This window comes from Zalophus californianus, chromosome 17 (assembly GCF_009762305.2).
Source record: "Zalophus californianus isolate mZalCal1 chromosome 17, mZalCal1.pri.v2, whole genome shotgun sequence".
In the NCBI taxonomy this organism is placed as follows: Eukaryota; Metazoa; Chordata; class Mammalia; order Carnivora; family Otariidae; genus Zalophus; species Zalophus californianus.
The window spans coordinates 48,895,103-48,905,812 of NC_045611.1; the positions used below are offsets into that span (position 1 = coordinate 48,895,103).

The 10,710-nt window shown below is 60.9% G+C and overlaps 1 protein-coding gene across 6 annotated transcripts; it reads left to right on the top strand.

Moving 5' to 3' along the window:
* Positions 1-1,793: 1,793 nt before the first annotated feature.
* Positions 1,794-10,150, top strand: IRGC (immunity related GTPase cinema). Of its 6 annotated transcripts, none has more exons than XM_027619079.2 (4): positions 1,831-1,911; positions 6,965-7,085; positions 8,195-8,840; positions 9,466-10,150. In XM_027619079.2, exons 3-4 carry the CDS (start codon positions 8,237-8,239, stop codon positions 10,101-10,103), a joined length of 1,242 nt encoding a protein of 413 aa, XP_027474880.2. In that variant the 5' UTR covers positions 1,831-1,911; positions 6,965-7,085; positions 8,195-8,236; the 3' UTR covers positions 10,104-10,150. The 6 variants fall into 6 exon arrangements, with proteins under 6 accessions (XP_027474879.1, XP_027474878.1, XP_027474880.2 ...); XM_027619082.2 differs by lacking the exon at positions 1,831-1,911 and adding an exon at positions 5,089-5,122; XM_027619080.2 differs by lacking the exon at positions 1,831-1,911 and adding an exon at positions 5,444-5,471.
* Positions 10,151-10,710: the final 560 nt, after the last annotated feature.

Here is a 10,710-nt window from a genome sequence, read left to right on the forward strand (position 1 = left end):
CCTCTGGACCAGTACCAGGGACTGGCCTAGGGCCAGGTCGAAGCAAAGGTTTGCGGAGTGACCAAATAACTGTGTGAATTACTGGGTGAATGAGAGCTCTCTGTCAACTCAGGGTCTTTGCCCGCGCTGGGCCATGGCCTGGGATGCAACTCCCTAGCAGGCCACCAGGCTCACAGATCTCAGCTCAGGTGCCTTCTCTTCCAGGAAGCCCTCCCTGACCCCTAGGCTGGGTCAGCTGCCCCCTTGGCATTCCCACAACCCTCCGGAGTCCTCCAACCCAGGCCTGGGTCGTCACTGTCTGCGGATGGATGGGACTTGCACGGGACAGAGCCCAGGGCTGTCTTGGTCATTGCTGCCCAGGATGGGGCCTGGAGAGGTGCTGAAGGTACGACAAATGAACACGGAAGACAGGCCAGGAGCTGGTAGGGGTGCGCCTGGCAGCGTGCCAGCCTGCGTAGGTTGCATTTCTGCAGGTGCCCAGCACTGTCTTGGCCCTCAGTCACCCCGGGCTGTGGCCATCTCCCTCCCCCCTGACCCAGAGCCCCCGAGGGCAGAGCACTGGGGAGCAGGAGCAGGGGCCGAATGAATGAGGGCTGTGAAGGGGGAGGCGGGCTCCAGGGGCCACGGCCCGCGTGTGTTGTCTGCGTGTAATGGAGTCTCTCCTGGGCTGCAGGTCTGTGTGTGCCCGAATGTGCGTGGGCTGCACATCGGCCTGACTTCTGCTTTTCGGTCATAACTGTGTTGGAGGGTCCGGGACTCTACTTTCCCTCTTGGGCCGGGTGCGCGTGTCTGTGAATTTAGGGGAGGAGTCCAGGTCCGTGTGTTTGGTGTCTGGGAACATCTGCAAATATTTTTTAATCTGTTGACCTTCGGCTCCTTCCCTGCGTCTCCGTCTCCGCCCCTTGGTCCCATCTCTCTGGCTCTGTGCCCTCTCATCCCCCCTGTAACCTGAGCCTCTGACCCGTCTTTCCCTGGTTCTCTCTGAGGGGGTTTCCCGCCCACTCAGTCTTTCTGCCCGACGCTCCCTCCGCTTTTTTCTCGGGGAGTCTCTTTCCCTACCCCAAGACTCTCTTTGTCTCGGGGCGGGGCGGGGGCGGGGGGGTCTTTGCCTCAGCCTCTCTTCTCATTCACATGGCTCCCTACTTCCACTTCCCAGTTTGTCACGGTGCTGCCACCTTCAGGGGCCGTGAGGAAGGAGAGGAGGGAGAGGGACAGAGGGGGCCGGGGTGTCACACTGGAGTGGGCCCTGAGCTGGGATTTGGACGGGCTAGGCTGGGCAAGGAGAGGCCTGGACGCCAGACGCTGAACTGGGGTGTGGCCCCCGTGGTGCTGCGGCGCGGGGGCCGGTCCTGGCCAGGCCCGGGAGGAGGCGCGCTGGCAGTGCCCCTGTGGGTGGGTTCAGACCTGGCCTCTCCCCACAGCCAGCGCCGGTGAAGCTAAGCCAGCGCCCCCGGAGCACGCACAACACGTCGCGGGGGCGGTAGATGAGTAAACAGTGCGGAGAAGGGGACATGAATGACTTGTTTGGGCAACAGTCCCCTGGAAGGAGGGGAAACAGAGGGTGGGTGGTGAGCAGGGTCAGGCCCTTGGATGCCAGGCGGTGGAGCTGGGACTGTGTCCTGTGGGTGACGGAGACCACAGATGGGTGGTGAACAAAGATCTCTGTGGGTCCCTTGTGGGGGGACTGAGGGCCCAGTGTGACCGAGAGGGGGGCCCTAGGAGCAGCTGGGGGATGGGGACCCCGCCCCCTGACATCACTGTCACATTATTGCGCTCGGATTGGCTGACCAATAAGCTGCTGCTTGCTATTATAATGGGTCCTAGCAACGGGTCTGACCTTGGGCTAACAAGAAAGGAGACCCCACCAGCAGCGGGGAAAGTGTGAGGGGAGAGGGAGAGCCTGCAGGGCAGGTGAGTTCCCTGAGGGCAGGACTGTCTGGCTGGGCCGTGTGGGTGAAGGGAGGCAGGGGCTTCCAGGACCAACCCTAGCTCCCTCAGCCCTATTCCCACCCCGGGGGCCACTGACCTGCCTGGCCCTGCCTGCTGGGACCTGCCCCAGCCCCTGCTCACCTCTCCCTGGGCCTTATCCTTACATGGCTTAGGGGGACAAGGTGCAGGGAGAGTGGGCATAGCATGGGAGAAATGCCCCCACCCGGGATGGGGGATCAGACCTGGTGGGAACAAAGTAATAAAGACAAATTTCTGTGGGGGGGGGGGCGTGGACAAAGACAACCCAGAAGACAAGGAGGGAGGCAAAGACATGTAGCTGAACAGAGAGCTTCAGAGGGATGAGGGAGCCCAGGGACGTGCCTTTGAATCCTGGCTGGGCCTCTGTGCAGGGACCTCACTTGTGTAGTCTGAGCCTCGGTCCCTCTCTCTGATGGGGACAGTGATCCCTAGTGTGAGCTGGGCTTAGCAACCCAGGGCAGGTCTGGGTGTTTAAGGAGGACTCCCAGTGTCCAGGCATCCCCTCATGCCAGGCTCCTTCCGCCAGCTGAACCCCAGAAGGCTGGCCTACGGATAGATGGATGGGCTCACGATCGCACAGGCAGGCCTGACTTGCCCTGTGCGGTAGCAACGTTGTCTTCCGTGGTGCACTCAGAGAGGGCAGGGGAAGGGCTTCAAGTCACACAGCTGGGACTACTAATAAGGATAATAATGACGCTGCTGCTGGTAACACAGACCACCTGCTGTGGGCCAGGCACCATTTCAAATGCTTTCTATGTATTAACTCAATTCTCAAGAACCCGAGGAGGTGGTTTGCTATCATCATAGGTACTGGCCTCATCGTACAGATGACGGGAATGAGGCGGAGAGCTTCAAGTCACTAGTCCCAGTCACTCAGCGCGTACGTCGGGGAGTCAGGATCTGACCCTGGGTTCGGCTCCAGGGTCTGGGTCCCCTTCACCCCCCCTTCCCGCCGCTCCCAACCCTAGCAGCTGCAGGAGCATGGTGTGCTCTGCCTGCGCCCGGGTGCTGGGCTTAAGCCCTTTCCTTTGCAGGCCTGGCTACCACATTTGTGGGGCCTGGCGCAAAATGAAACCACAGGACCCGGGTCAAATATCATTAAGAGTTTCAGTCTTGAAGCTGACAGCTGAGCCTTCCAAGCCTGGGGCCCCGTGTGGCTGCCTGGGTCACAAGCCGCCATCAAACCTTTACCCTGAAGACTCCTGAGCACCGCAGAAGGCACGTCAGTCACTATGCCCTTTATGCAGAGGAACAGGCTCAGAGAGGTCTGACCTCTGCCCCAGGGCACACAGCAAGTCAGTGGCAGGGATGGGATGTGAGCCTGGGCCTGTGAGACTCCAAAGCCCCCTACCTCGTGTCGGATAATGTACCCGGGTTTTTTGAGAAGGGGCGGGCCAGAGGGACTTCCCTTATATCCTTGGTGTCTCTCTCTCCCTGCCCTGTGCCAAGGCCCAGGAGAAGTGAACAGCTCCCTTCTACCCTGCAGACGCTGAGGACCCCACGTCCCGTGACTCTCCCCCAGCCCCCGCGCCCCCTGAACCGCTGGTCACCATGGCTACTTCGAAGTTGCCAGCAGTGCCCGGGGAGGAGGAGACCACCATCCTCATGGCCAAGGAAGAGCTGGAGGCCCTGCGCACGGCCTTCGAGTCGGGCGACCTCCCGCAGGCGGCCTCCCGCCTCCGGGAGCTACTGGCCTCGTCCGAGAGCATCCGCCTGGAGGTGGGCATCACCGGCGAGTCGGGCGCTGGCAAGTCCTCCCTCATCAACGCCCTCCGTGGCCTGGGGGCCGAGGACCCCGGCGCGGCCCTCACGGGCGTCATCGAAACCACAATGCAGCCCTCGCCCTACCCGCACCCCCAGTTTCCCGACGTGACCCTGTGGGATCTGCCGGGGGCCGGCTCTCCGGGCTGCCCGGCTGACAAGTACCTGAAGCAGGTGGACTTTGGCCGCTATGACTTCTTCCTGCTGGTCTCCCCCCGCCGCTGCGGGGCCGTGGAGACCCGCCTGGCCTCGGAGATCCTGCGCCAGGGCAAGAAGTTCTACTTCGTGCGCACCAAGGTGGACGAGGACCTGGCGGCCACGCGCACCCAGCGGCCCTCGGGCTTCAGCGAGGCGGCTGTCCTGCAGGAGATCCGTGACCACTGTGCCGAGAGGCTTCGGCTGGCTGGCGTGAGCGACCCCCGCATCTTTCTCGTGTCCAACCTGTCGCCGGTGCGCTACGACTTCCCACGGCTCGTGTCCACCTGGGAGCACGACTTGCCAGCCCACCGGCGCCACGCTGGCCTGCTCTCGCTGCCCGGTATCTCGCTGGAGGCCCTGCAGAAGAAGAAGGACATGCTGCAGGAGCAGGTGCTCAAGACGGCCCTGGTGTCGGGCGTCATCCAGGCCCTGCCCGTGCCGGGGCTGGCGGCCGCCTACGACGACGCGCTGCTCATCCGCTCACTGCGCGGCTACCACCGCAGCTTTGGCCTGGATGAAGACTCACTGGCCAAGCTGGCCGAGCAGGTGGGCAAGCAGGCGGGGGACCTGCGCTCCGTCATCCGCTCGCCACTGGCCAACGAGGTCTCGCCGGAAGCCGTCCTTCGGCTCTACTCGCAGTCGTCCGACGGCGCCATGCGGGTGGCCCGCGCCTTTGAGAAGGGCATCCCCGTGTTCGGTACCCTGGTGGCCGGCGGCATCAGCTTCGGCACCGTCTACACCATGCTCCAGGGCTGCCTCAATGAGATGGCCGAGGACGCCCAGCGGGTCCGCATCAAGGCCCTGGAGGAGGACGAGCCGCCGGCTGAGGTCAACCTGGAGGCGGCCGGTGACCATGGTGTGGAGAAGCGGGGCTGCAGGGAGGGAGGCTGCGAGGAAGCACCGCTCTCGGCCGGCCGGAAGCTCGGCCTCCTCCTCAAGTATATTCTCGACAGCTGGAAGAAGCGTGACTTGTCGGAAGAGAAATGAGCGTGCGGCCCCCACCCCCTGCCTCACCCACAAACCGAGCCTTAACAAAAGCAGCTAAACAAAGCCAGTGTAGTGAAAACGTGCCCTGCACTTGCTGAGGGCGCCAGAGCTCCCATCTCGGCGGGGCGGGGGGCTTGGGCGGGGGGGAGGCCCAGGGGGTCTGAGCAGGCCTGTGGGACACACTGAACCGGGATGGGCCTTGCTCCGGGTGCGCAGAGCTTCAGGGTATGCATGGCGGGCCGAGGGCGCCTTGGTGGGCTCTCTCTCCCCGGTCCCTTGGGAGCCAAGGGAGATCTGTGGGGCGATAGCCTGGCCTGGATCCAAGACAGGCGTCAACTGTCAATGTGTGCGGGGAACTTAGTGGAGATTGGGGCTGGTTACGGTACTTATTTTTGCTGCCATCTCCGGTCCCTTTCTGGGAAGCCCAGTGTCCCACGGGCCTCCTCTGGGGGTGGGGGAGGGGCGGCCCATCGGTGCCCAGGATCGGCACAATGGTGCCTAGCAACCGGTTAAACAGGGCAGGGGACAGGGGACATCCTGGGCCAGCCCGGCTGCTAGTGAGTGATGGTGGGGGGGCGGGGCCGGGGAAGGGGAGGCCGGATGGCCTCGGGCTGGCCTCCGTGTGGAGCCTGGGGTGGCGGGAAGGCTGGTGGGCTCTTTCTCTGCCCACCAAAGGAGAGAGGGGGCAGAGGGCGAATCTCGCCACCTAGAACACGTCGTTTTGGAGAGCGTGCAGGTGTGTGTGGTGATAAGCTTTCGGGTGTGTCTGTGATTGGGAGGAGCATGGGTAAGTGTCCGGGATTTTGATGCTGTGGGTCTGTGAGCAGTCTGCCGACTGGGGTTTCATCTGCTGTTTCTGCATGGCTGTGTGGGTGCATGAGTGCTGGGGTTGGGCTGAAGACCATGGGGCCGAGCCAGGGCGACGGGGGCGGGACTCCTGAGAACTGCATGTGGCTGCAGGTGTCGCTGGGCAGGCGCAACACGGGGTGAGGGGAATCTGTGTCTGTGAAACCAAGCCCCGGGCACTCCCTCTTGCTCTGTCCTTGGCTCTTCGGTGGGAATGCAGAAGTGAACCTGACCCCCTCCTACCCGCTCAAGCCTGACCTCACGTGCCCAGTCAAGGGTCACATATGTATAGAAGATTAGAAAACTATCTGATTAGGGTCTTTGGACAGGACAAGGGGGCTGCCCCTAGGGCTTCTGTGGGCTTGGACAAGGGGTCAGGGAAGGGTCAGATTTAGGTGTCTTTGAGAAAGGTGAGTTTCCAGGAATTCACAAGAAGGCTCTGAAAGCCGTGTACAAGGCCGGTGGTGGAGTGGGGACTGCAGGGCAGGGGAGGTGGCCTCACCCCTAGGTGTTCACAAATACCGCCTATGGATACTCCCAGATCTGGGGATGGTTCTCTTTGGGGCCTCAGATGACCTTGAACCTAGGAAACAGTTCCAGTCAAAGTGGGGCCACTTTCACTTAGAGGATTAAAGGGGGTGCCGGTCCGCTCTGCCGAAGAGCTCTGTGCAACGGGATTCTTCTCTTTCTGGAAGGCCTTCCCAGGGGCTCTGCCAGGACTACTTTTGTGTTCACGTGGACCTTTCTGCACCCAAGAGGGTGTGGGGGATAATGGTAGGGAAATCCCAGACCCCCAGATACGAGGACAGATGGTCCACTCCAAATCTGTTCTCAAAAACCCAGCCCACATCTCTACAGCTGTGCACCCTCAGACATCATCCAAAACACAGGACTCACGGGCCCCGCCCCGGGGCTGGGAGGGAAAGGTCAGGCAGGAATAGTGATGCTCCCTACACGGGGTAAGATCAACTGGCCACCCTGTCCTGTTCTTTCTGCCACCAGCTCTCCCTTTCCCAACCCCCCTCTCCACCCCCTCAACCCCTGTTTTAGGACAGGCCTCACCTTCTCCACCAGCTCCTGTCCCTGCCCCTTGCCTCATCTCCCAGGCTCCAGTGTCATTCCCCAAATGCCACAGGGGGCTCTTTCAATGTCCACCGTACACCTCTCCCTTCCCTGCTCAATACCCTTCCATGGCTACCCACAGAGAAAGATCAAGCTCAGCCTGATGCTCCAAGCCCTTCCCAAGCTGGCCTCTGAAGCTTGTCAACAGTAAGACCCTGAGTCTTCCTAAAACGGGGGGAGTCATCGATCGCTCCATTTCACAGGTGAGGAACCGAACAGGTGGGGGAAATAAAGGCTGCAGAGGGGACATGATCCACCCACCAGCACCCAAGTCCCTGGCACAGCTGGGACTGGTTGCAGTCATGCATTCCCAGTGTCAGCACTGGTGCCCCAGGCCATCACACCAGTGAGGACTCCGAGGCTCAGAGGCCGGGCGGGGCTTGCGGTTCCCAGAGCAGATGTGGGTACTCGGAAGCCAGCAGCACTGGGCGCAGCGTCTTCACAAGTACACCAGGCCTGTCCCGTCAAGTCTCTTTTTCCTGGCGCTGGAGCTGCAGCGCCCAGGAGGTCCTGCCTGGCCCATAGCGGGTGCTCAGCTGCGCAAGGATGGGGTGGGGAGGTTGTATGGCAAAAGGACGGGAGGGCGCTGGTCCATGTCCTGGCTCTGGTGCAGGCTGGAAGACAAATTTAGTGAGCGACTTTTACCTCCCCGTGCCTCGGTTTCCTACTCCGCACGGTGGGGACTTAATGAAATGATGCTTGTGGTTAGAACAGTGGCTGGCCCCGAGTACACAGTGAACAAACAAACATTAACTGCTATCAGTGATGATGATGGGTCCAGCTCTTCATTGCTGCCCTACATTGCTGATCAGAGGACCTGGTGCACAGTAAATGCCATACAAAGTTATTTAAGAATTTGAATTCTAGGGGGCCCTGGCTGGCTAGGACAGTGGAACGTGCGACTCTTGATCTCAGGGTTGGGAGTTTGAGGCCCATGTTGGGTGTAGAGATTACTTAAAACTAAAATCTTAAAAAAAAAAAAGAATTGAATTCTATGATCATAAGACCCAATTCCCATTCCCAACACTCCATGCACTAGCTGGGGGCCTTGGGCAACTGATTTCTCCTCTCACTGCCAAATGTGGATAGTAAGGGAATCTCCTTTTCCGGCTGTTAGGAGGATTTTCTGAGATACTCCAGGAGGAGAACCTGGCAGTGATGAATAAAAGCGAAGTGACCTTAAGCATTTAGCACCGGGCCCGGCATATGGTTGCACTCTCATTACGACGGCTGGTGATGCCTCAAGTACTTGGGGCATGCTGAGGGATGTAGAGAACAGAGGGCAAGTGCTCCCTTACCTGTCCTGTTGAAGGTCATCAATCCTGAAGACGGAGGTCTGGATGTCGGGTAGCCCATGGTGAGCAGAGTCTTCCAGTCAAGCCTCAGCCAGTCCAAGATACTGGAGCTTTGGAGGGACACCAGTGCTCTGAAGGGAGCCTTCAAGGAGGGCAACCTGTCGGCAGTAGCCACCAAGCTGCAGGCCACACTTCATTCGCTGGAGAATGCCAGGCTGGACATTGGCATTACCGGGGGCACAGGCTCAGGCAGGTTGACCTTTGTCAATACCATCAGGGGGCTGGGAGACGAGGACCCCAAATCGGCCTACACGGGCGTGGTGGAAATGACGGTGGGGCGCACGCCATACGCACACCCTAAGTACCCCAACGTCATCATGTGGGACCTGCTGGGCATCAGCACGCCGACCTTCCAGGCTGAAAAATACCTCCAGCGGGTGCTGCCGGCCCGTTACGACTTCTTCACCACCACCACCTCGGAGAGCTTCACCGCCCACCACGCCCAGCTGGCCTGTGAGATCCTGCAGCTGGGCAAGCGCTTCTACCTCATCCGCTCCAAGGTGGACGTGGACATCGCCGCCTCCCACAGCCGGCGCCCCAGCACCTTCTCAGAGGACAGAGTGCTCAGCCAGATCCGGGAAGACTGTTGGCGGCGGCTGGAGGGTGAGGGGCAGGCTCTGGGCGGCTGGGGCGGGGGGATTGTGGAGGGACCGCCGGCCCCTTCCCCTTCCCCCTCCCCCTCCAGCGGAGGCCCGCAGTGGGGAAAGGGGTCGTCCAATGTCACACTGCGTGACCCAACTCGGCCCCGCAGCGAAGTGATGCTCACAGCTGCCATTCATTTCCTGAGAGTTGGCGCTTCTCAGTCACAGGTGACAGAGACCAATCACCCGCATTAAGGAAACAGACATGTGCTGGCTCGTGTATTTGCCAAGTTAGAGCAGTGCAAATGCCACGTGCCCACGGGATGTGGTACCTGTGGCCGAGGGCAGCTAACATTTATTAAGGGATTACACAGGCACTATTTTCATGCACTCACTTCACCACCACAGCATCCGTAGGAAGGAGGTGCAATTATCCATCCCCTCGTTTGATTTGGTAACTTGCCCAAGGCCACGCGGGTGGTAGGGAACAAGGCTGGGATCGGAACTCAGGCAGCCTGGCTCCAGGGCCAACACTCTCCAGCCTCGTGCCGTGCGCTCCTGGCAAGTGCTCGAGCCTTGGCAGCTGTCAGGACACCGTGGCCTGCCCCGGCGCCAAAACCGCTCGTTGCTCTTGTCTCCTGCGGCAGGGGGCCTGAAGGACCCCAAGGTCTTCCTGCTCTCCATGTTTGAGTTGGGCAAGTACGACTTCCACCTGCGGGAGGAGTTGATGGTGAAGGACCTCGAGAGCCACAAGCGGCACGCGCTTCTGCTGGCCATGCCCACCATCTCCAAGCCCATCCTAGAGAAGAAGGCAGCCTCGCTGCAGCAGCACATCTGGCTGGTGGCCGCAGTGGCCTGTGGCGTCAACCCGAGCCCCGTGCCAGGCGTCCAGGATGTGGCGTGTGACCTACACATGCTCATCAACTGCCTGGAAGTCTACCGCCGCAGCTTCGGCCTGGACAAGGACTCCCTTGTCACGCTGGCGGGCCAGGCGGGCCAACCCCTGCACAAGATCCTGGAGGCGGCACAGGGCCCAAAGACCGTCACCGAGGCGCTGGTGGTGGAATTACTGGGCCAGGCCTCCCAGGTTGCTTCTGCTTTCACCCAGGAGCTCCTCAGCGTGCCCATCCTCGGCACCCTGGCCACCTGTGGCCTCTCCTTCGCCACCATCTACCAGGTGCTCCGCACGTCTCTGGACGAGGCGGTCAAGGATGCCCAGGGAGTGCTGCTTCAGGCCTTCCTCGACAACTCCGACCACAAGCTCCCAGAGAGATCCAGTCAATGATCCCAGCCCTGAGCCTGGACAGCTGGAGGTGGCAGCGAAGGACTGGGAAGCTACACCACCCAGGCTGGGTGGTGCCGGGGGATGGAAAGAAACTCAGGCTCCAACTCTCCTGGACTGAGCCTGTGTGCTGTGTTTGTGCTTTTGAGCCCTGGGTCTTATGCCCTCTCTGGCCATTGCCCCCACCTTCCCTGCTCTGAACCCCCACGGCAACCAGGAGCGCCCCCTGGGATAGAGAGGGAGGCGGCAGGACATGGGACAAGGGAGGGAGGAACTCCGTCGTCTAGCTAGAGAAGGCACTTTGGAAGGTGTTGGTGTAGGTCAGGGCAGTGGGGCAAAGGGCTCAGAAGCATTTCCCTAAGAGGACAGTGAACGTCACAGCTCGGAAGGGCACTGAGGATCGAGGGAGGTTCTTGCCTAATGTCTTCCCGGTCAGCAGGTGGCAGGGCCAGAGCCTGCCCTGGGTCTCAGGCCGGCCAATCCTTGGCGCCCTGCTCTTGAGAGATCTGCACAGACCCTACCCCTGGCTTGAGTGTTTTCTTCAACACCCCTGGGACTCCCAAGGACACCAGGACTGTACGCCCAAGGGCAGGAGGAAGGCAGGGGGACC